Here is a 24,644-nt window from a genome sequence, read left to right as displayed (position 1 = left end):
AGGAGACTAAGGGGGATATGATAGAGGTCTATAAAATCATGAGTGATGTGGAGAAAGTGAACCTGCCAGCTCTGCTCTCCTCCCCCCTACCTACCGCCACCTCTCCTCCCCTGCCTGCCCCCAGCTCACCCCTCCATCTGCCCCCAGCCTGCCAGCTCTCCTCCCCCTGCCTGCCCCCAGCTCACTCCTCCATCTGCCCCCAGCCTGCCAGCTCTCCTCCCCCTGCCTGTCCCCACCTCTCCTCCCCTGCCTGCCCCCAGCTCACCCCTACATCTGCCCCCAGCCTGCCAGCTCTCCCCCTGCCTGCCCCCACCTCTCCTCTCCTGCCTGCCCCCAGCTCACCCCTCCATCTGCCCCCAGCCTGCCAGCTCTCCTGCCAGCTCTCCTCCCCCTGCCTGTCCCCACCTCTCCTCCCCTGCCTGCCCCCAGCTCACCCCTCCATCTGCCCCCAGCCTGCCAGCTCTCCTCCCCCTGCCTGCCCCCACCTCTCCTCCCCTGCCTGCCCCCAGCTCACTCCTCCATCTGCCCCCAGCCTGCCAGCTCTCCTCCCCCTGCCTGCCCCCAGCTCACTCCTCCATCTGCCCCCAGCCTGCCAGCTCTCCTCCCCCTGCCTGCCCCCACCTCTCCTCCCCTGCCTGCCCCCAGCCTGCCAGCTCTCCTCCCCCTGCCTGCCCCCAGCTCACCCCTCCATCTGCCCCCAGCCGCCAGCTCTCCTGCCAGCTCTCCTCCCCCCACCTACCACCACCTCTCCTCCCCTGCCTGCCCCCAGCTCACCCCTACATCTGCCCCCAGCCTGCCAGCTCTCCCCCTACCTGCCCCCACCTCTCCTCTCCTGCCTGCCCCCAGCTCACCCCTCCATCTGCCCCCAGCCTGCCAGCTCTCCTGCCAGCTCTCCTCCCCCTGCCTGTCCCCACCTCTCCTCCCCTGCCTGCCCCCAGCTCACCCCTCCATCTGCCCCCAGCCTGCCAGCTCTCCCCCTGCCTGCCCCCACCTCTCCTCTCCTGCCTGCCCCCAGCTCACCCCTCCATCTGCCCCCAGCCTGCCAGCTCTCCTGCCAGCTCTCCTCCCCCCACCTACCACCACCTCTCCTCCCCTGCCTGCCCCCAGCCTGCCAGCTCTCCTCCCCCTGCCTGCCCCCACCTCTCCTCCCCTGCCAGATCCCAGCTCACCTCCCCCCACCTGCCCCCAACATGCCAGCTCTCCTCCTCCTGCCTGCCCCCAGCTCTCCTCCCCCCACCTGCCCCCAACATGCCAGCTCTCCTACCCCCGCCTGCCCCCCACCTCTCCTCCCCCGCCTGCCCCCACCTCTCCTCCCCTACGCCTGCTCCCACCTGTCCTCCCCCCTACCTGCCCCAACCTGACAGCTCTCCTCCCTGCCTGCCCCCAGCTCTCCCTCTGCCTGCCCCCAGCCTGTGCCTCCAGCCCAGAGCTAGAAGATATGGCCAAGTACTTACCCCAGCTAGCCAGGACCTCCTGCTTTACACACCCTGTGCCCAGCCACTGCCACTCTAGGCCTGCCCGGAGCAGCCCTAGCTCCTTGCCCTGCGGGTACTGTTGCTCCGCTGGGCACCTGCCAGAGCCTCCTCCCCAGCAGACAGTGCAGTGAGTAGAAGGCTGGGGGAAGGGCCGGGAGCCCCGTCACTGAGGGAGATTCACAACCAGGCTAGCTCGAGCTCTGGATGTGCCAGCGGGCACCATGGAGGGAAGGGTTGGACGGGATGGAGGGAACTCTCCTCTAGCTTCTGTGATGGGGCCTGCGCCCCCTGCCTCCCACCCCCAGGGCCCACTGCTCCCATGCCTTCTCAGCGGGGCTGGTCCATTCCCCCGGCACTGGTACCCGCTCTGATTCCCCGTCGCCCATCGCTCTGCACCAGCCTGCCCGACTCCCTGCTGCCGGCCCTCCCGACCCTGTCTGGGAGCAGAGCTGGGACTGGCACGACTAGACAGCACCCGCCAGGCCTTCGTCACTTCACCCCAGCTCCTAACAGCCTCAGCGGGCTGGGCAGAGCTCACCTGCGGCAGGGGCTGGCCCCTCCGCCTGACATCCCGGCTGTGGGGAGTGGCTGTTCTCCCAGCATTTCCACTCCCTGGTCCCCCGAGCCACCCTGCCTCCTGCTCACATCCCCCCGCCCCATTCTCCCCCACACTGACCACGCCGGTGGCAAAGGGAACGGCCCGGGCTCTTGCCCGAGCTGAGCATGCGAGCAAGCTGTGGGAGTGCTGGAGGCGCTGGGCTGAGCCCCAGCCCCACGGCTTTACCATTTAACATTAAGCCTTTATTTACAGAGTCGGGGGCTGACAAGGGCTATACAGCAGACACATGTCCTGACCCGCGGCGAGGCTGGGAGGCTCCCCAGTCAGCAGCCCCGCTGCCCTCACCCTCCAGTCTGCCCATGACCACCCCACGGGCACCTGGGCTTCCCTGGGACAGTCACTGAAACAAGGGCTGTGGAGAGGCCCTGTCAATGGGGCCAGTGTGCAAAGCATTGTGTGAGCACAGCCAGGCTGAGCCCCAGGCAGTGCAAGGCATTTTGGGAGTGTAGGCAGAATGGGGGCGGGAGGGCGTGTGGCTCTGGGGAAGGGGACATGGACCCAGTGACAGGAGAGTTCAGGAGGCTGCATGCCCAGGGCGTGGGGCTCAGGAGCCCGGGCTCAGCCCCCCCGAGCAGCGGGAGGAGGCAGACGTGGATGGGGTTGGCGTTACTGAGTTCACCCACTCAGCTGCTTGCCGTCTCAAACCACGTCAGCACCGTCTGCTTGTTCTCTGCCACCCATTTGATATTAGCTCTGGTCTGCTCGAGCGCCTGCTCCAGAGCCCGCGTGCCCGAGCCAAAGCCCACGTCAGCGTTGTCCACCTTGAACTGCTCCAGCTGCCGAGAAAGAGCAGGCCCAGGAGTAAGCAAGGGCGGCAGCAGGACAAGGCCTCTGCACCGCGGTGCCCTCATGCGGCCCTGGCACCACCTGGGCACCTCAGACCTGGGGAGGGCACTGAGCAGGGCCAGAGGGATGGACCCAGGAGAAGAGGGAAAGCAGCCGTCTGTGCACTGCTTGGCCACACAGGGAGGGAGGCCAGGATGTGAACCCCAAGGCACAGGCATTTGGCCCTTGGGCATGAGCCTTGGGGTGCTTAGGTAACACGTGAGATTTCCTGCAGCACCAATTCCTCAGCTGCGGCCCCACAAATGGGGCAGGGGGGATGTGTATCTGGAGGTAGCGGGGCGCTGCCATCCCTGGGGCCGGCTTCACAGCTGGAGCTCTCCCTAGATCTGCCCTGGCTCACCCCAAGTGGGTTGACGGACTCGCCCGCCCAGCAGGGAGGCAGGATCCTTCTGCTGCAGGGTGGCCAGGCAAGGAGCTCCGGCCTGGGCAGCAGAGCCGCACTAACGGAGAGGGGCTGTGACGCGCCGACGACGCCACGCAACATGGTGCCAGCCCCAGTACTCGGGCGGCTCAGACCCCACCTGGGCCAGGCCCTGGGGAGAGGCTGCGGGGAGCGACAGCCCGGCCCTGGGGGAGGGCTAGAGCAGACCAGACGGGGCTCTCCCTTCCCGAGGGGCCCCTGGGATGGGCCTCACCTGCTGCAGCTCAAACTCAGAGGCAAAACGCCGCGTCACCGCCTGGATCAGGCTCGAGAAGGAAAAGGAGCCCCCGCCGTACCTGTGGAGGGGAAGGGCGGGGTGAGCAGGCAGGTGTGGGGGAGGGGCAGCGCCCCACAAACAGCCACCCCAGGGCCCTGTGGCTGCCGGGACTCAGCAGAGGGGCTGCCCCAGCCACGGAGCCAGGGGAGAGAGCAGGAGCACCCCCTGCTCTTCACCAGGGAGCCATACGAGCCTAGGATGGCACAAAGGGCACTTAACACACGAGGAGAGACTGAGAGGGCCCCCCATTCCCCATCCCCCCTACCTGTCCCGTCCCCCTTGCTGCCCCTACTCCTCACCCCCCCAGCTCCTCCACCCCTCATGTTCCCCCTCCGCCCATCCCTCCTAGCTCCTCCACCCCCTTCCCCCCCATTCCCCATCCCCCTTACTTGTCCCGTCCCCCTTGCTCCCCCTACTCCTCATCCCTCCTAGCTCCTCCACCCCCCATGCTCCCTGTCCCCCCATCCCTCCTAGCTCCTCCACTCGTCTTGCCCCCCCATCCCTCCTAGCTCCTCCATCCCTCCTTGTTCCCCCCCATTCCCCATCCCCCTTACTTGTCCTGTCCCCCTTGCTCCCCCTCCACCATCCCTCCTAGCTCCTCCACCCCCCATGCTCCCCGTCCCCCCATCCCTCCTAGCTCCTCCATCCCTCCTTGTTCCCCCCCATTCCCCATCCCCCTTACTTGTCCCGTCCCCCTTGCTCCCCCTACTCCTCATCCCTCCTAGCTCCTCCACCCCCCATGCTCCCCGTCCCCCCATCCCTCCTAGCTCCTCCATCCCTCCTTGTTCCCCCCATTCCCCATCCCCCTTACTTGTCCTGTCCCCCTTGCTCCCCCGCCTCATCCCTCCTAGCTCCCCCACCCCTCCTGACCCCCCATTCTCTTTCCCCATCCCCCTTTCTTGTCCCGTCCCCCTTGCTCCACCTCCCCCATCTCTCCTAGCTCCTCCACCTCCCTTGCTCCCCCATTCCCCAGCCCCCTCCCACGGGCTGCCCCTCCGTGGCACTCACTGGCTGAAAAGGGTCTTCCAGTTGCCCCGGATGAAGTCCCAGGCCAGGCTCTGCCCCACCACGTTGCTGGCGATGCTGTTGATGGTGGAGGTGGCATCCTGCTTCCGGATTTTGGTGGGATCCAGGCAGTACTGCAGATACCTGGTGGGGAGGCAGGCAGGGCTGGTACGCAGCACCCGTGGCAGGTACAGGGCCACCTACTGCCCTTCTCCTTCCCTGTGCCCATGGCAGCCTGGATCCTCCCCATCCCCGCGCCTGGGGCCCCCCCCACACACACACCTGCTCAAGATCCAGGGCTGCTCGCTGCAGGCCATGGCCGAGCGGAGCTTGTCGGCTTCGGCCACCACTGTGGCGTTTTTAAACATCTGCCAGAGGAAGTCCCAGTCTGCCTCGCTGCCCGTCTTTATGGCGCTGCAGTAGATGGAGGAGCGCAGGTTCGGGGGAATCCTGGGGGGGGAACATGCCTGTCACGGTGGCCGTGCCGGGGAAATGCGCTCGGCACTCAGGCACCGGGCCCCACTCAGCAGAGCCCTGGCGCAGGCCATGGGGAGAGGCTCCCATGGAGGAGTGCTGGGGGCCACCCCCCACCTGGAGAGAGCAGGCCCATGCGTAGGGCTAGCACCTCACTAGGACACCAGGGGCCCACAGTGCCAGGGAGCTGGGCATTTACCAGCTGGAAAGAGGCAAATTCTGCCTGAGCTCCCTCATGGGCCTGCTCCAGCCACCCCATCCCATGGGGCGCCACGGCCCGGTCCAGCCCAGACCCCCATCCCCAGAGGGCACTACGGCCTTGTCCAGCCCAGGCCCCCATCCCAGGGGGCACCACGGTCCGGTCCAGCCCAGACCCCCATCCCAGGGGGTGCCACGGCCTGGTCCAGCCCAGCCTCCATCCACCTCCCCCTGCCCAGAGGCCACGGGGAAGGGCTCACGGGTTGTTGCTGGGGTTTTGCTTCCATTGGTTGAAGAAGGCAGCCGCCAGCTGCTCGCACTCCGTGACCCCGTTGGAACAGGCCGTGCTGATGGTGTTGATCTCACTGTACCTGCATGGGGAGAGGAGCCGTGTCAGCGACTGGACGCGGTGAAGGGGCCCTAGGAGCCAGGCCTGGCGTGCAGAGAGACCAGGCAGAATGGCCGTGACAGAGGCAGGTGCCCACCGGCCTGTCTCCAGCCAGACCCAGGAGGCATCTCTCCTGCTGCCCTGTCTGCCAGACGCAGCTCAGGCTGGGCGGGAGTCACCTCGCTCCGAGGCTGCAAGCAGTGGGCACTACCAGGGACAGTGCTGCCTGGGTGCCCCCTGGGCAGTTCCCAACGGGCACCACATGGCAGCTGCTTCTGACCAGCTCAGCCAGCCCACCAGTGGGGATGGGAACGCCCGGCCTCTCGGGGTCCAGTGGGGCAGAGGGAGGAAGAGTGGGAGGAGAGGCGGGGTCTGGAGGGGGCTGGGGACTGGGCACAGAGTGGCATATGCCTGTAACGCAAAGCCGGCCACCTGGCCCCAGCGTGCCCACACTCTGCGAGCCATGCCCAGCGCCCCCCTTCGCTGAGGGCTGGGGCAGGAAGCGGGGGACCCAGAGCCCTCCCCTTGGACAAGAGGCAGCAGCAGTCATGGGAGGAGCCAGTTTTCCAGGCCCCCGGGGCGCCGGGGGTGCAGGGCCTGCCCTATGGCTGGCCGGAGGACACGGCATGCTGGGACTCACTGCTCCATCAAGCCGTCTGGGATCCTGGTCCAGTTGGAGGTGACGTTTCCAAAGTACTGGAACACGGGGGTCACCTGCTTCTGGATGTATTTCTGGGGGAGGACGGGCAGGGTGAGCGCCGCTTGCCAGAAGGGTCAGTAGCTTCCCCCCGTCACACCCCGATCACTCAGCGCGCCCACCGCTCCTTGCGCCTCCATTCCCTCACCCCATGCCCTTCCCCGGGCAGCTCCGACCCGCCCAGGCCCGGCTCACAGGGGCGATTTGCAGAGCCCACCCTATGCCCTGCCTTTGTGCCAGGCCCACTGCTGAACCGATCCCGGCACAGGCGGGGACGGCAGAGTGCCCCTCCGAGCGCAATCCACCTGGCCTGGGGCAGGCAGGACCTCACCTGCATGGGGCCGTACACCTCGCTGCGGTCAAACATCAGGCGGAAGTAGCCCAGGTTGTCGAGGGCGGCGCTCCAGGGCAGGTACTCCTGCTCCTTGCCCAGGTAGGTGGTGGTATTCAGAGCCAGCACGATGCTGATGTGTTTAGCCCTAAACAGCCAATTGCAAAGCTCACATCCTCCCGCCATGCCACCAGATGTGCCCTCTGCACCCTCCCTGCCTGGCAATGGACCCTCCGCCTCCCATTCCCCCCCCGGCAATGGACCCCCCCATCCCCTCGCCTGGCAATGGACCCCGCCTCCTCTCATCCCCCCCAGCAATGGACCCCCCCATCCCTGCCTGGCCGCCCCCTCCCATCCCCCCGGCAATGGACTCCCCCATACCCCCCGGCAATGGACCCCCCCATCCCCACCTGGCCGCCCCCTCCCATCCCCTCACCTGGCAATGGACCCCGCCTCCTCTCATCCCCCCCAGCAATGGACCCCCCCCATCCCTGCCTGGCCGCCCCCTCCCATCCCCCCTGGCAATGGACCCCCCCCATCCCCACCTGGCCGCCCCCTCCCATCCCCTCGCCTGGCAATGGACCCCGCCTCCTCTCATCCCCCCCAGCAATGGACCCCCCCCATCCCTGCCTGGCTGCCCCCTCCCATTCCCCCCGGCAATGGACTCCTCCATCCTCCCCGGCAATGGACCCCCCTCATCCCCACCTGGCCGCCCCCTTCCATCCCTTCGCCTGGCAATGGACTCCGCCTCCTCTCATCCCCCCCGGCAATGGACCCCTCCATCCCCACCTGGCCGCCCCCTCCCATCCCCTTGCCTGGCAATGGACCCCGCCCATCCCATCCTGCCCCTCCGGCAATGGACTCCCCCAGCCCCTCGCCTGGCAATGGACCCCGCCTCCTCCCATCCCCCCCCAGCAATGGACCCCCCCATCCCTTCGCCTGGCAATGGATCCCGCCCATCCTCACCTGGCCGTCCCCTCCCATCCCCCCTGGCAATGGACCCCCCCGCCGCTCACCTGGCAATGGACCCCACCCCTCCCATATCCCCCCAGCAATGGACCACCCCATCCCCTTGCCTGGCAATGGACCCCCCCATCCCTACCTGGCCGCCCCTCCTATCCCCCTCCGGCAATGGACCCCCCCGCCGCTCACCTGGCAATGGACCCCACCCCTCCCATATCCCCCCAGCAATGGACCCCCCCATCCCCTTGCCTGGCAATGGACCCCCCCATCCCTACCTGGCCGCCCCCTCCTATCCCCCTCCGGCAATGGACCCCGCCCCATCCCCGTTGCTAATACTCCACAGACTGAGCCCTGCCTGCCAGCCAGCAGAGTGGCCAGTCCATCCCGAAGACCCCCTACAGGGCCTGCTCTGTTACATCCCCACCCCCCTGGATGTTTGCTGCCCCCAGCCTGGCCAGGCGAGGGGGACATGCAGCCCAGCTCCCCATGCAAGCCCCCATCTGGACGCTCCCCCCACCCCCTTGCACCAGGGTGCCAGGCAGGACAGAGCCTGGCACAGGCTGGCTGTGTACCTGGGGTAGGCACAGAGTCGGGGCCGCCACGCCTCAGGCATTCAGCAGCCCAGTCCCCTGCCCATGGGCCTGCTGGGATCTCAGCGCCCAGCCTCTGCCAGTCCTCAACCCCCGCTGCAGCACCTGCTCCTGCACCGTCCAGCACTGAGCCGCTAGCGAGAAGCAGCAGGAGATTCCTAGCCTGCCCAGCCCAGAGAGGGGGAACCGGAGGGTGTGGGGGCCTCCCTCTCACTGCCTGAGGGGCGTGTGCGGGGACACACGTCTCCCCGGCCTGCCAGCCTTGCTCGGGCACCCTGGGGAGAGGACTTGCCGTGGGGGTGGGGGAGGAGGCCAGAGGCTGGTTCTCACCCTGTGGCAGCTTGGGCAACTCACCTGGCCAGGTTAAAGGCATCGTCAATGATCTGGGCTCGGTTTATCACCGGGATGGCCTGGAAAAGAGCAAAGACGATTACGCAGGGGGCAGGAGCAGACCGTGTGGGGGAGAGGAGCCATGGAATGGGCATCCCTGGCCCAGCTTGGGGCCCGGTCGCCCCACAGCAGGGGCCTGGTCCCCTGGGCTGAGAGTGCTGGTGCAGGGGCAGAGGCTGGGCTTTCAGGTACCTGGTGATCGGTGTCCAGCTGGGTCAGCAGCTTGTTCCAGTTGTCCTGGTCGTAGTTCACCCGGAAATACCCCGTCACGTTGATGTTGAGCAGGAGCCAGTTGTGGGTACCAGTCATCATGAATGATGGGTTGTTGGCTGAGAAAGGAAAAGGACGCACGTTAGTGGGGCCCCTCCCTTCAAGTCTACAGCAGAGAGTCCCTGAGCCTAGATCCCTCTGCGGGCCACCTCCTAGAACCCCCCAGTGAGCCCCTCCAGGGGCCTCCCCCTAGAACCCCCCAGTGAGCCCCTCTGTGGGCCACCCCCTAGAACCCCCCCAGTGAGCCCCTCTGTGGGCCACCCCCTAGAACCCCCCCAGTGAGCCCCTCCAGGGGCCTCCCCCTAGAACCCTCCAGTGAGCCCCTCCGGAGGCTGCCCCCTAAACCTCCCCCTCCGATCCCTTCCAAGGCCCACCCCCTAGAATCCTCCCACCAATCCCCTCCAGGGGCCTCCCCCTAGAACTCCCCTGCTGAGCCCCTCCGGGGGCCTCCCCCTAGAACCTCCCGGTGAGCCCTTCTCGGGGCCTCCCCCTAGAATCCCCCAGTGAGCCCCTCCGGAGGCTGCCCCCTAAACCTCCCCCACCGACCCCTTCCAAGGCCCATCCCCTAGAACCCTCACACAGATCCCCTCCAGGGGCCTCCCCCTAGAACTCCCCTGCTGAGCCCCTCCGGGGGCCTCCCCCTAGAACTCCCCTGCTGAGCCCCTCTGGGGGCCTCTCCCCTAGAACTCCCTGCTGCTCCCCTACAAAGACTCTCCCTGTGCTTACCTTCCTGGGCTGAAGAGGGGGTAGTGACACCCCCAGTAACTGCACTGAAATCTCCCCGGGGCACTGATCATGGCACTGCCATGGCAAATCTGGCAACTGCTAACCTGTGGCCCACTAGCACCATATCCTGCTCCAGCAGCAGCACCAGTGCCTGGGACACGGCCAGGGACCAGCACGTACCTGAGTTCTGGCTGAGCCAGTATATCTGTCCTGCCCCATCCTGCTGCCTCATCCAAGTGACAGGGACTATCCAGGTGTAACTGCAGATGGACAGACAGACACTGGGGTCTTCTCCTGCCCTGCCTTACTCTGCTGGTTCTGCCCCTGGCAGAGTCCCAGCCTCCCAGTGCAAGGGATTCCCCCCCCACGATCGCTGTGGACTCACCTGTATCACACCCTCACCCTCACCCCTCAAAGGGGCGATGCCCCACGGGGAGGGCCCTGCAAGGAGCACGGAGGAACGGGGCTGGCCTCGGGCTCTTGGAGGCAGAAGGCCCATGGGGCTCCAGGGGATCCAGCACCACAAGGTCTCTACCTGGGGTGCCGCAATGCAGTCCTGGCCACGATCCCGCAGAGTGCCCCCTCCAAGAGGCACAGCCGTGGGGCTCTGTAGTGACAGGGGAGGGGCTCATGCCCCACCATGCTTAGGACAGTCGGTCTCTCCAGCGTGGGACTTCGGGGGACAGAAAGGGCCGCTCGATCACTCACTTGAACACTGAGGGCCGCTCGACAATGGATTCTGTGTCCAGTAAGAAGTGTTCCTGGCTAATGGAGCCAACTTTCGTGTCCACGGTCACCATGGGGAAGCCCATCTGCAGTGTCCAGCGATCCATGATGTCTTTGATGGTGCTGGGGAGCGGAATTTTGTCTTCAACCACTACCTGTGCAGGGGGCGGTAAGGGGCTATTGGCTGCTGTTCTCTGCAAATCGGCTCCGCAAAGGCTAGGCCAGGGAGTCTCGGCTCTGTCCCCACCCCTGCCCTTCAACAGGGCACCTTTTGGGGCAGAGAGAAGCGCCCAGAGCTGGGTGTTTGGGAAGGTTGGGTCAAACCCTCACAGCTGCTTCACGAGATGTGACAGGGATAGTCCTTCCCACTGCCTGTCTAGAGCTCTGGCAGAGTCACCGGCGGCGTCACACCAGCCTCCCCCAGCAACGAGGACTCTGGTCACCGGCTCGTGAAAGAACAGTATCTTACGGACATCCCGGCTGGCCTCAGCAGGTTTCCCTGGCGCTGCTCACATGAGCCAGGTGCAAGGGCTGACAGGATCGGCCGCTCTCTGGGGCAGGGGCCATGCCATCCTCTGGGGCAGGGGCCATGTGCAGCACAGACAAGACAAGACAAGCGCCAATCAGGCCCCTGCCAGGGAACAGCACCGATTCCTCTCCTGTGCCCAGCGGAGCCGTGCGCCAAGCCCGCCTATGTGCCTGCTGGGGCCCAGGCACGCAGCCAGCACTGTGCCCTGCGTGGGAGTGTGTCATGCAAATGGAGCCTATCTGCCAAAGGGGTGGAGGGAAGGTGGCTGCGGGACCTTAATTTCAGTTTCATTGCGGCTGGGTGGGCCCCTGCGCCCCATCCCTGACAGTAACAGGCTTCTTACCCGAAATGTCGTGCAACAGAAACCCCGCCCCAGCCCGTCATGCTCCTCCAGCTTCGTACCTTTTGCAGATGAGTCCACAGATCGTCATAGACCGTGTTTCCATAGCTGAAGGCGTGGAGGTAGGACTGTGAAAACACAGGGAAAGGGAAGGTTGGCCAGATGGGATTCACCCAAGAGTTCTGAAGGAACTCAAATGTGTAACTGCACGACTACTAACTGTCGTCCGTAACCTCTCATTTAAATCAGCTTCTGTACCAAATGACTGGAGGATAGCTAATGTGACGCCGATTTTTAAGAAGGGCTCCAGAGGTGATCCCGGCAATTACAGGCCGGTAAGCCTGACTTCAGTACTGGGCAAACTGGTTGAAACTATTGTAAAGAACAGAATTGTCAGACACATAGATAAACATAATTTGTTGAGGAAGAGTCAACATGGTTTTTGTAAAGGGAAATCATGCATCACTAATCTACTAGAATTCTTTGAGGGTGTCAATAAGCATGTGGACAAGGAGGATCCAGTGGATATAGTGTACTTAGATTTTCAGAAAGCCTTTGCCAAGGTCCCTCACCAAAGGGAAGTAAGCAGTCATGGGATAAGAGGAAAGGTTCTCTCATGGATCAATAACTTATTAAAAGACAGGAAACAAAGGATAGGAATAAATGGTCAGTTTTCAGAATGGAGAGAGCTGAATAGTGGTGTCCCCCATGGGTCTGTACTGGACCCAGTCCTATTCAACAGATTCATTAGTGATCTGGAAAAAAAGGTGAACAGTGAGATCTTGGAGTCATTGTGGAGAGCTCCCTGAAACCATCCACTCAGTGTGCAGCAGCAGTCAAAAAAAGCGAACAACGTTGGGAATCATTAAGAAAGGGATAGATAGTAAGACAGAAAATATCATATTGTCTCTATATAAATCCATGGTACGCCCACATCATGAATACTGGGTGCAGATGTGGTCGCCCCATCTCAAAAAAGATATGTTGGAATTGGAAAAGGGTCAGAAAAGGGCAACAAAAATTATTAGGAGTGTGGAACGGCTGCCATATGAGAAGAGATTAATAAGACTGGAATTTTTCAGCTTGGAAAAGAGATGACTAAGGAGGGATATGATAGAGGTCTATAAAATCATGACTGGTGCAGAGATAGTAACTAAGGAAGTGTTATTTACTCCTCATAACACAAGAACTAGGGGTTGCCAAATGAAATTAATAGGCAGCAAGTTTAAAACAGACAAAAAGAAGTATTTTTTCACATAACGCACAGTCAACCTGTGGAACTCCTTGCCAGAGGATGTTGTGAAGGCCAAGACTATAACAGGGTTCAAAAAGAACTAGATAAATTCATGGAGGATATATCCATCAATTACTATTAGCCAGGATGGACAGAGATGGTGTCCATAGCCTCTGTTTGCCAAAAGCTGGGAATGGGCAACAGGGGATGGATCACTTGATGATTAGTTGTTCTGTTCATTCCCTCTGGCGTACCTGGCACTGGTCGCTATTGGCAGACAGGACACTGGGCTAGATGGACCTTTGGTCTGACCCAGTCTGGCCATTCTTATGTTTTTATTTGCTCAGGATGAGATGGGGATCCCAGAGCCGGGTCTCAGCAGAGTACATCCTGCACCCCTGCTGCCAGGTGAAGGCAGAGGCATTGTATTGAGCAAAGCCCCAGACTTTCTGGGCATGGCTCTCAAAGGCAGAGGCCCACCTCCCAGCAGTAGAGCCCTCCCTGCTGCTCGCCCACACTCTTCCCGGCAGAGTGTTCGGACGGGCGTGGGCTCCACAGGACCATGCCTCCGGGCGCTGCACTGAAACTGTGGGAGTGAGTGTGCAGGCTGGAACCCTCCCCAGGCATGGCCACCATGGGCATGACGGCTGCCATGTGGCCAATGCTCAATTGGACCAGGGACCTCCAAGCGAAAGCCTGCTACTTGTCTGAATTGCCAGGCTTTGCAGCCAGCGGCTGCCCCAGCCCTGCAGCCTCTGCACTGGCACAGAGCGGGCATGTAACTCACGCTGAGCAGGGCATTGCATGTGCAAAGGGGGCACTCCCCCAGCACCATCCTTTGCCCTCAGGCACTACCCACTCCTCTGCCCCTCCTCCGTAGCACCGCCTCCTGCAGACCGGCCGTGGGTCCGGTGAGCGCTGCCAGAGTGTGGGGAGGCTTGGCAGGTTCCCCCTCCAGCAGAGCGCCCTCCCAAGGGAGCCCAGGCTGACGCCTGCCTCGGAGCAGGGGCCATGCAGGACGCGTCCGGCTGAGCCCTCTGCTCGGCACGCAGCCCCACCAGGGCCTGACCTGCAGCCCCTTCTTGAAGCTGTCCTCGGTGAGGAACTCCGAGAGCATCCGCAGCACCGACGCCCCCTGCGGGAAGATCAGAGAGAGGCGCTGAGCGAGGGTCCGAGCAGCTTCCCAGGTGGGGCTGCTCCAAACCCCGGGCCCTGGGCAGTGCTCACCTTGCTGTAGGCGATGGCGTCGAAGACCTCGCTGATCTGCGCCGGTGTGTTGATCTCGCTCTCCAGGAAGGAGAGCGGGTGCGAGGAGGCCAGCGCGTCGACCTTCATCACTCTGTACATCTCACTCTGCACTATCAGGTCTTTCTGCAAAGGCACAAGGTTACCGCCTGCCCGAGGAGGTGCCAGCCCTCAGCATCCTTCGCGGGCATGTGGGGACTGCAGCCAGCCCGGACATGGTGCCGTCTCTTCCCTTCCCACCCCTAGCCTGGCAGGAGGGGCCTGCGGAGGGGGGCTCCTTCCTCCCCGCCCAGCAGCACCAGGAGCTGAGAGTGGGCCCTGCCCCAGCAAGCAGCGCTGGCTCACTGCTGCCGGCAGCTCCACACTGCCCCTCTGGAGGGACGACAGAGACCCCCTGGCCTCCATCCCCCGGTCCCAGTGCCAGGAAAGGCTGCTGCCAACCAGAGAGCAGGGCCCCCTCCCCGAGAGCATGCAGCTCCTTCCTGCAAGGCTGCAGTGATCCTGCTTGGGCTGAAACCTGCCACCTTGCTGAGCCCGTGTGGGTGACAAGGGAAGGCCAGTTCCCACGTGCCTCCTGCTGCTGCAGCCCGCTGGGTAGCGCCACCCCTCCTGGGGCTACTCACAATGTGCCAGGAAGGCTCAGCTGAGTCCGCCCCCAGGTACTCCACGTAGGAGGCAAAGCCCTCGTTTAGCCACAGGTCGTTCCACCAGCGCAGGGTCACCAGGTTCCCAAACCACTGAGAAGAGAGTGAAACGGGGAGGGTCAGTCAGGGAGCCCCGGGACAGAGCCCCCCTGACACACACAGCCAGGAAGCTCCCATGCCCAGGAAGCCCCAGGAGAGAGCCCCCCGTGACACAAAATCAGGGAGCCCCCATGCCCAGGGAGCCCCAGGAGAGAGCCTCCCTCACCCCCGACACACAACCAGGGAGCCCCCACGCCCAGGGAGCCCTGGGACAGAGCCACACACAGAGACAGCCTGGGATCCCCCAAGCCCAGGGAGCCCCAGAAGAGAGCCTCCGCCCCCCGACACACAGCCAGGGAGCCCCAAGTCCAGGGACAGAGCCCCCCCAACACACACAGCCAGGGAGCCCCCAAGCCCAGGGACAGAACCCCCCCAACACACACAGCCAGGGAGCCCCAAGCCCAGGGACAGAACCCCCCCAACATACACAGCCAGGGAGCCCCAAGCCCAGGGACAGAACCCCCCCAACACACACAGCCAGGGAGCCCCCAAGCCCAGGGACAGAGCCCCTCCAACACACACAGCCAGGGAGCCCCCAAGCCCAGGGACAGAGCCCCCCCAACACACACAGCCAGGGAGCCCCAAGCCCAGGGACAGAGCCCCCCCAACACACACAGCCAGGGAGCCCCCAAGCCCAGGGACAGAGCCCCCCCAACACACACAGCCAGGGAGCCCCCAAGCCCAGGGACAGAGCCCCCCCAACACACACAGCCAGGGAGCCCCCAAGCCCAGGGACAGAGCCCCCCCAACACACACAGCCAGGGAGCCCCAAGCCCAGGGACAGAGCCCCTCCAACACACACAGCCAGGGAGCCCCAAGCCCAGGGACAGAGCCCCTCCAACACACACAGCCAGGGAGCCCCCAAGCCCAGGGACAGAGCCCCCCCAACACACACAGCCAGGGAGCCCCCAAGCCCAGGGACAGAGCCCCCCCAACACACACAGCCAGGGATCCCCCAAGCCCAGGGACAGAGCCCCTCCAACACACACAGCCAGGGAGCCCAGGGAACTCCGGACTAGTTTCAGCCCTTCAGCCTCTCTACACCCAGCTGAGGGCAGGCAGGGAGGCAGAGGGGGGATACACTGGGTACCTGGTGGGCAAGCTCATGAGCGATCACCGTCACCACCCTCTCCTTGTTGCCAATGGAGGAGAAGAGAGGGTCATAGAGCAGTGAGTTCTCCCGATACGTCACCAGCCCCCAGTTCTCCATGGCACCTGCGTTGAAGTCTGGAAGGGCAACCTGGTCTGGGAGAGGGACAGGCCTCGTTAGCAGGGTTGCACCCCCCCCAGGAAAGCATGAAACCCCCCTGCCCCCATGGGACAGCCCAGAACCCCCCCAACCCCATGAGAGAGCACAGAACCCCCGACCTCAGGGGAGAGCACAGAACCCCACACCCCCATGGGAGAGCACAGAACCCCTGACCCCATAGGAGAGCACAGAACCCCCCCAACCCCATGGGAGAGCACAGAACCCCACACTCCCATGGGAAAGCACAGAACCCCACACTCCCATGAGAAAGCACAGAACCCCCCTATCCCCATGGGAGAGCACAGAACCCAACAACCCCATGGGAGCGCACGGAACCCCCCCACCCCATGAGAGAGCTCTGAACCCCCGACCCATGGGAGAGCACAGAACCCCCTGACCCCATGGGAGAACACAGAACCCCACACCCCCATGGGAGAGCACAGAACTCTCCCAAAACCCCCGACCCATAGGAGAGCACAGAACTCCCTGACCCCATGGGAGAGCACAGAACCCCCGATCCATGGGAGAGCACAGAACCCCCTGACCCCATGGGAGAGCACAGAACCCCACATCCCCATGGGAGAGCACAGAACCCCCCCAGCCCCATGGGTGAGCAAAGAACCCCCCCATACCCCAATGGGAGAGCACAGAACCCCCTGACCCCATGGGAAAGCACAGAACCCCCCCAGCCCCATGGGAGAGCACAGAACCCCCGACCCATGGGAGACCACAGGACCCCCGGTTCACGCCAAGGTCCCCATGCCTGAACATGGACAAACAACATCGCTGGGATCGGTTACAATAGGCATAAGAGTGATAAGGACGTGCGCAGTGTTCAGGGAATGCTGGTGAGTGGCTGCAGCACTAACTCTCACTTCTAGCAGCTGGCTCCGATGTCGTCAGACAATAGTTGAGTGGGTGCATTATGAGCCCCTGCGACTGTGTAAATCACCAGACAGGAGAGACTAACCAGTGGGAAGGGCTGACCCCCAACAGCGAGGGTCGCATCCTGCCCAGCAGGGACGGGCTGTTGACACCAGATGGACTGTTGTGGGATGATAAAGAGGACAACAGCCGTGTGTTGTTCTGCTCTCCCCTCGCCCCCTGTGAAGACGAATCATGCAAGTGGATTCCTCCCATTAGCTGACTGCCCAGTTCAGGGCATGTGGCAGGAGGGTTAAAAAACCATAACAAGAAGAAACTGGATCGCTGCACTGCTTGGACTCTGGGGGCAAGGCTTCTAGCCATAAGCAAGGGATCCCCAGCTACTTAGCAGGGGTCAGCCCGAAAGGACAAATACAGCTTGTGGATTATAGAAGCTGCTATTTACCTTTTGAATTTAAGATTATAACTCATTGGTGTATCTATGTTTACTTGTTTTTAACCTTGAAAATAACTCTCTGGTTTCCTTTTCCTATTACTAAACCTAGAGATCGCCAGTCCTATAATAAGCTACAAGTGCCATTTTTGGTGCGAGATCGGAGGTGCAACTGCCCTGGGGTAAGTGACTGGTCCTCTGGGACTGGGAGCAGCCTGAACATTGCTGGGATCCTTGGCAGAAGGGCCCATCTGTGCCAGCAGCAGGCTCACCTGGGTGGTGAGGAGGAGCGGAGCACCCAAGGGGCCTGTCCGTGGCTCCATGGTCAGGCTGTCACAGTGCCGGAGGGGTTCACACTAGATAACTGGCTGGTGCAATCTAGGTAGAGAACTCCCCGCCAGTCTGGGGTTTGTGCCCTGGTTCCTACCAGCCTGTCCTGAGGTTGGTACCCACGCTTGGAGTCCCTGCAGGCAGCTTGGCAGGATTCACATACCGGAGGTCAATTAAGCTCATGGATCAGAACCCCAGAGCTGTTAAAATTTAAACTCAACAGTGAGTGTTTTAAAGGTTAAAGAACAGACATGATGAGTGAGCCGCAGGCTCTGCTGGTCTTGTGAGAAAAGCCCCTGGCCAGCCAAATCTGCAAAAGGCCAAATCTGACCCAAAGAAAGCCCCAGTTCCAGAGCTGAGAGCTTTGCTTCTGGTCTGGTGCCCGGGGGAGGAGAAGACCCACATGCCACAGAGGAACCTCAGCAGTGGAACTGGCCCAATTGCAGCACCTGGGTGCCCAGGGAGACAGCGACCCCCAGAGACTGCTGGTGGAACTGCAGATCAGAGACCAAGCAGCCCAGGCAGCTGAGAAAGCCACCAAAGACACACGGAACAAACAGCAGCAGTTAAAGCAAATGAAGAAGATGAGCAGACGGCGCACAGGAGGCTGATAGAAGCTCGTCCTCGTCCAGGGAGTGCCCCCACCATGACACAAGGGTGGGGGCGCACGCCTGCCCGACTGCTACCCAGACAGATGCATAAGAGGGTTCCTGGCAGCCTTTGGGATACTAGGTGGGATGCGCAATATTCCAGCAGAGAAACAGCCGCCTCTCCTGTGAACCAGAGGAACTGGGGAAGCCAGACGAGCCTTTAATGAACTGGAGGCGGGCGATGTACGCATACAGCAATGCAAAGCACACGTATTGAACAGTTGTAAGATTTCCCAAGCCCCATCGATTGAAGCTTGGCCAGCAAGACTGGTGAGAGCATGTGGTGAGAAAACCCTGGCTTTGAATGTCACCTACTTTGTTGACTTAGTCCTTAGCTGTGCTTTCTCTTTATTTGTCTTCTAACAGTTCTGGCTTGTCTGGTTCATTGCTTGGATTCACTTAAAATTACCCTCTCTGTAGATAATAAACCTGTTTTAGTGATTTAACTAATCCAGTGTGTTTGAACTGAAGGGTTTGGCAAACTCCATTTGGGATACAGGATTTGCTAGGTTTGCCAATTTGGGTTGGACGGATTCCTGGAAATTTCATCACATGACCTAATTTTGAATTAAAGTTTCATCTTTAATTCCTGGAAGCTCCAGAACAAGTCTGGGATTTGGCAGCCCTAGGATTTGTGCCTTGTCCTTTCTAGTAATAAAACGACAGACTCTGTCTAGCTTTACTTTCCAGGAGGGGCTGGGCAGTCCAGCACACACCTCTCGGGGGGGAAATCCAGGACAGGGGGTGTGTTGGGGTCACCCTGCAGTACAAACCCGGCTTTGCGATGTGCAGGGCTCAATTCAAAAGAGCTGCCACCAAAGTGCCGCCGAGGACAGCAGCAGTGATTGAGCCGCTGGCAAAGTTAGTGGCGGCAATTCAGTGGCAGCTCAATCGGTTGCTGCTGTTTCCGGCAGCACTTCGGCGGAGGGTGCGGGGCCTCTCTTCTGGACACTGTGGGGCACAATTCCCGGGAATCAGGGGAATTGCCCTAAAGCCGGCCCTGCATGTGAGGAGTGACTTGCACTGGAGGCTGTTTGTCAGCAGCCCAGGACTGGATGCTACAGCAGCAAAACAGTGGACAGGGCACCCCAACTTGGAGAGCAGGGCAGACAGCTACTCACTAGTCAGCACTGTAGCCTGGGTATGTCACAGAGGGGTTTGGAGGCACCATTGCTTTGCTCTTAACTTCAGGGAGACCCCAAAGGCCATTATGGAGGCTCAACAGGCTGCTCCTTCCCCAGCCAAGGAGAGGAATGCGGCTCACAGTCACACTCCAGCCAGGAACGAAAGGGTCACTTATCCTAGGGGGTGGTTTGTTGTCCAGGGAAGCTCCCACAAGGGAGAAGAGGAGCTTTGGTGAGGTTTGCAAACAGGTGTCTGTGCCTGAGAAGCACAGGGCAGAGGTGCTTCAGGTGGGTCACGACTGTCCCTTTGCCGAACACTCAGGAGTGGAGAGAGCCTGTGAGAGGCTCTGACAGAATTGCTATTGGCCTCACATGTGTGAGACAGTAAAAAATGACTGTAAGAGTCGTGTCTTACACTGGAAGTGTCAGAGGTTAAAGGGACCCTGCGAGGCACCTTCGCAGCCATTGCCCATCATTAAGGAGGTGTTGCCAGAGTGTCTGCAGACATTGTGGGACCTCTACCCAGACCTTCCAGAAATGGGAAGACGTATCTACTGGTTGTTGTGGATTCTGCCACCAGGATGTGATGCAGTAGGGACTGTCTGTGTGGGGGATAGGAGAGCCGGGGATTACTTTAGATGAGGGACAGGACCTAAGCCTGTAACCTGAGCCAGGTAGGAGGGGAGGGGGTCAGCACCTTGGCCCGGGAAGCTGGACAAAAGGAAGGAGTCGGCTGGAAGGAGTTAGTTCAGTTTCTGTTTTACTGGCTGGCTGAGAGTCACTGTGAGTCCCAGGAAGAGGGGTGCAGGGCTGGACTCCCCCATACTCCATGACACAGGCACTCGGAAGCCACAGCTTCGTCTATCACAGAAGCTGAAACCGTGGCTACTGCCCTAATCACCATTTTAGCAAAGCAGGTTTTCCCAGGGAAATCTTGTCAGACCATGGTGCAAATTTCATGTCTGTAGTTTTCAGAAAGTGATGGAAGCTGTGTGGAGTGAGACATATAAAGGCTGCCCCCTGCCCCCCCGCACCATCCAGATACCGATGGGCTGGTAGAAAGATTCAGTGGGACATTGGTGTCTATGCTGAGGATGTGTCTTACCTAGCAGGAGAATGGCTGTGATGTGTTGCTCCCTTATTTGCTATTCACATACAGGAATCTACAGGGCTTGCCCTCTTCGCTCTTCTTTATGGGAGACAAATGAGGGGACCCCTAGATTTGATTCGAGACTCTTTGGAGGGCGGGACTGGGGAGGCAGGACAGCCTGGGGGGAGTCTATCACTCCTTTTAAAGAGAACCGAAAGTCTATGCTGGACGTAGTGCCTCAGCGCCTTGACAAGAGTCAGGTGTCCCAGACAGCTCAGTATGATGGGCATGGTGGAGGAAGCTCTTGTCATATAGGTGACGTGGGGCTAGTGTTGATCCCAGTGAGGAAGAACATGGTGCAAGATTGTTGGGAGGACTCTTTTGAGGTGACAGAGAGCATGAACAAGGTCACTTACGATGCAGTGACGCTCTATGGCAGGGGAGCTGTGCAAACAGCGCATGGCAATAGATTGAGAGCTTCCCACAACAGAGAGATGGGGGTGAATACGATTTGCTGTGCTGATGAAGGACCATTTACTACTCCTTTAATTGATCTGGCCAGGGAGAGGAAGGAAGAGATGCCTCTAGAAAGCACGGCTATCTGGGAGGGTTTGGATGTTGGCCCTCTTGAAAGACCACAGGCAGGTACTTTCCAACCTGCCAGGTTCAGCTAACAAAAACAGGCATTCCTGGCAGAGCATGTCCTGCTACAGGAGAAATGCAGCCAGATTCAGGATGAGGTGGAGAACAGGCTAGGGATGGGGTGATTACTAAGTTGAAAAGCCCAGGAGCATCTCCTGTTATAGTGGTACCCAAGAGAGATAAAACCATAAGATTTAATCTGGGCTTTAGAAGGGTAAATGCCATCACCCAACCTGACCCTGGACAAGGGGCGAACTGAATCCACTGGGGTGGGTGCAAAATTCATAACTACTCTAGATTTGACTCAAGAATACTGGCAAATTCCTGCAGCTGCTGATACCCAGGAAAAGTCAGTGTTCACAGGGGAGCCTGGCCTCTCTAAAGTTATACCTTTTGGGCTCCCGTTCTGAGGGCCATCATTGAGGTGCTGCAGGGCTTACAGACCTTTACCAAGGCCTGAGGAGATGCCTTGGCTATTTTGAGGGACTCTTGGCAAGACCATCTGAGCCATGTGGAATTGTACTGCAGAGGCTTGGAGAAGCCAGCCTTACTGTCAAGGTGTCCCAATGCAAGATGGGGCCCTCTAAGGCCTGGTCTACACTGGGGGGATCGATCTAAGTTATGCAGTTTCAGCTACATGAATAATGCAGCGAGTCAACTGCTGCCGCTCCCCCGTCCACTCTGCCCGCGCCTCTCATGGCGCTGCAGTACAGGAGTCGACGGGAGAGCACTCAGGGATCGGTTTATCGCTGGATCGGAGGGTAGTGTAGACATCCCTTAGGTAACTTACTGGGAACACAGGTTGGGCAGTGGGTTTGTCCAGCCCGATCCCAGTGAGAATTGGCCAGCCTTCCGAACCAAGCAGCAGGGCCAATCGTTGATCAGTCTGGCCAGCTATCACTGGGGCTTTGCAAAGGGGATTTGTGGCCCCCATAACAGACCATACCAAAAAGGGGCAGCCAGCCTGACTGCTATGGCCCAGGCCTGGGAGAAAGGCTTAAAGGATATAAAAGAGACTTTGTCTAAAGAGTCGGTTTTGCCAGCCGTGATTTCAGCTGTGCCCTGACGTCTAACACTGAGCTAGGCACATGCTAATGCAGGCTGGGCCGGGGGACAAGGGGTCCCATTATCTTCCTGGGTAAATAACTACCCCACTGAACAGGACTGTGCTGGCAGTGAGAAGAAATGCTAGCCATTGTTTGGGCTATTCAACAACTTACGCCTTATCTGTTTAAGAGAAGATTTAAGGTTTTAACAGGCCACTCTCTGCTGATATGGGGGCGGTGGGCAAAGGGACCAATTCCAGACTATTACGCTGGAGCCTAGCTCTGCAGGAGTAGGAGCTGGGAAAAATCCTGATGCCTTGTAAAGAAAAGGGAGACCCTGAGTCTTAGTCAGGAGAGCCAGAGACACCCCTTCTGAGCACATTTGGGCATTGGGAGAGTGATACTGGCAGCCTGGGTGCCAGATGTGATGAAGTGGGGGAGTTTCTTGGGGGTTTCTGTGTTTCCCTGTGGGTTGCATGCAGAGGGGGTGGGACTCAGTGTCCCCGGGTGTTACTGGTTTAACGAGGTGAGTGGAGAGGGAGTTTGTTGTTACAGAGACCGGAGAGGGACTCAGGACCCTGGCTGATGGCCTGGAGGATGGAGACCCCTGTGACTGTCAAAGCAGCAGAGAGTCCTGTGGCACCTTATAGACTAACAGACGTTTTGGAGCATGAGCTTTCCTGGGTGAATACCCACTTCCTCAGATGCACCTAGATGAGATGCGATATATTGATCCCTGAGAAGCCGATCGCTACCCGCCAAGCCAGCGGGTAGTGTAGACATCCCTGAGGTGCCACAAGTCCGCCTGTTCTTTCTGCGGATACAGACTAACACGGCTGCTGCTCTGAAACCAGCCAGGAGAGAGACATTAACTAGAGCAAAGGGCTGACCCCTTCACAGCAAGTGTCACATCCTCCCCAGCAGGGACGGCCATTGACACCAGACCGAGGAGAGTGGAACATTAAAGAGGACAAAAAACTGTTGGTTACTGTCCCTCTTGTCCCCCCCGTCCCCCCCGAAAACAAGGCATGCAAGTGGATTCCTCCCATCAGCTGAGTGCACAGCTCAGATACAAGAGAGAAGGGAAATAAACCCCCCGACAAGAAGGAACTGGATCTCTGCGCTGCTTGGACTCTGCTTTACATGGCATAAGCAAGGGTCCCTGGCTGCTCAGCCAGAGTTAACCCTAAAGCACATCCAGAGCTTGCTGATTATAGAAGCTTCTATTCCCTTTTGAAACTTAAGATTGTACCTGACTGGTGTATCTATGTTTACCTGCTTTAACCTTGACAATAACTCTGGCTTCCTTTCCCTAGTAATATGTCGGTAGGGAGTTTATTATTGAATTGGCTGAAGTGTTGTCTTTGGTGAGAGATCGGAGGTGCAACTGCCCTGAGGTAAGTGACTGGTCCTCTGGGACTGGGAGCAGCCTGAACATTGCTGGGATCCTTGGCAGAAGGGCCCATCTGTGCCAGCAGCAGGCTCACCTGGGTGGTGAGGAGGAGCGGAGCACCCAAAGGGCCTGTCCGTGGCTCCATGGTCAGGCTGTCACAGTGCCGGAGGGGTTCACACTAGATAACTGGCTGGTGCAATCTAGGTAGAGAACTCCCCGCCAGTCTGGGGTTTGTGCCCTGGTTCCTACCAGCCTGTCCTGAGGTTGGTACCCACGCTTGGAGTCCCTGCAGGAAGCTTGGCACCTTCCCATCCCCACGGGGAAGCAGGAAACCCCCCATCCCCACAGTAGAGCACAGAACCCCCCCCATCCCCACAGGGGAGCAGGGAACCCCCATCCCCACGGGAGAGCACAGAACCCCCCCCATCCCCACAGGGGAGCAGGGAACCCCCATCCCCACGGGAGAGCACAGAACCCCCCCCATCCCCACAGGGGAGCAGGGAACCCCTCATCCCCACAGGAGAGCACAGAACCGCGCCCTGCTCCCAGCACAGGACAGCCCAGCAGAACATGGCACACACATTCCCGTGCGCACAGCAGCTGGCTTTTCGCCCTGGCACTCACCAGACTTGGGCAGTGGGTACGACGTGTTGTAATGGTTCTCAAAGAACTTGAGGATGGGCCCTGTGACGTTGAGTGCATAGTCCCCTTGCCCTGCTGCAATGGCCTGTGGCCGGCCCCAGATCCGGATCTGCAAGAGGAGACTCCAGGCTCAGTCCAGGCTCCCCTACCCCACAGCCAAGCCAGACCGCCCCCTGCCCCATTCTGCTCCCTACCAGCACGTTGTCCTGCATGGCCTCCACTGCCTCGAACTGGCTGATGATGAAGGCCAGCAGATATGTGGACATCTTGGGGGTGGTCTGGAATTCAGTGACGTTCCAGGTGGTGCCATCGATGGTCTGCTGCATGGAGCCTGAAAGAAGAGCCACGGCTCCATCAGCGAGTCTCACGCTCCTCCATCCCCACCCAGAGCAGGGCGCAGTGCTCCCCTGGGAGCGCCTCCCTTCCCATAGCAGGCATGTAGCTCACACCCCAGCAGCCAGGCTCCTTCCAGCCCCTGAAGCAGGGCTGCAGTCCCCTGGCATGGCTGGGGAGTGGGCCCCTTGCGTGGCCCTCTCCTTGCCCGCACCGAGGATCTCTCCGGGCTCTGGTCCCAGCCGCCAGCGTGGAGTCCCCCTAACACCAGTTTGGTTTCCTGCTTTGCTTCCCTCAAGCTTCTCCCCCCACACCCACATCCACCTTCACCCCTCCCTGC

General features: G+C 60.5%; 1 protein-coding gene across 2 annotated transcripts in view; it reads right to left on the bottom strand.

Annotated features, from left to right (window-relative positions):
* Positions 1 to 2,193: 2,193 nt before the first annotated feature.
* Positions 2,194 to 24,644, bottom strand: part of ANPEP (alanyl aminopeptidase, membrane) — a 29,701-nt gene continuing 7,250 nt past the window's right edge. For both annotated transcript variants that reach the window (XM_030577609.1, XM_030577610.1), the window contains exons 4-21: positions 24,166 to 24,302; positions 23,954 to 24,080; positions 15,578 to 15,732; positions 14,368 to 14,481; positions 13,727 to 13,870; positions 13,569 to 13,634; positions 11,328 to 11,393; positions 10,379 to 10,551; positions 9,851 to 9,930; positions 8,867 to 9,003; positions 8,639 to 8,694; positions 6,732 to 6,879; positions 6,344 to 6,435; positions 5,576 to 5,686; positions 4,926 to 5,093; positions 4,647 to 4,787; positions 3,576 to 3,657; positions 2,194 to 2,870 (exon numbers count right to left, since the gene is read on the bottom strand). In XM_030577609.1, the coding sequence (XP_030433469.1) occupies positions 2,718 to 2,870; positions 3,576 to 3,657; positions 4,647 to 4,787; positions 4,926 to 5,093; positions 5,576 to 5,686; positions 6,344 to 6,435; positions 6,732 to 6,879; positions 8,639 to 8,694; positions 8,867 to 9,003; positions 9,851 to 9,930; positions 10,379 to 10,551; positions 11,328 to 11,393; positions 13,569 to 13,634; positions 13,727 to 13,870; positions 14,368 to 14,481; positions 15,578 to 15,732; positions 23,954 to 24,080; positions 24,166 to 24,302 (2,150 nt within the window). In that variant the 3' untranslated portion in view covers positions 2,194 to 2,717. The remainder of the gene's footprint in view (positions 2,871 to 3,575; positions 3,658 to 4,646; positions 4,788 to 4,925; positions 5,094 to 5,575; positions 5,687 to 6,343; positions 6,436 to 6,731; positions 6,880 to 8,638; positions 8,695 to 8,866; positions 9,004 to 9,850; positions 9,931 to 10,378; positions 10,552 to 11,327; positions 11,394 to 13,568; positions 13,635 to 13,726; positions 13,871 to 14,367; positions 14,482 to 15,577; positions 15,733 to 23,953; positions 24,081 to 24,165; positions 24,303 to 24,644) is intronic.

Source organism: Gopherus evgoodei, chromosome 10 (genome assembly GCF_007399415.2).
Source record: "Gopherus evgoodei ecotype Sinaloan lineage chromosome 10, rGopEvg1_v1.p, whole genome shotgun sequence".
Taxonomy (NCBI): domain Eukaryota; kingdom Metazoa; phylum Chordata; order Testudines; family Testudinidae; genus Gopherus; species Gopherus evgoodei.
The sequence above is the reverse complement of the archived record's forward strand: the minus strand, read 5'-3'. Positions and strand labels throughout refer to the sequence as shown.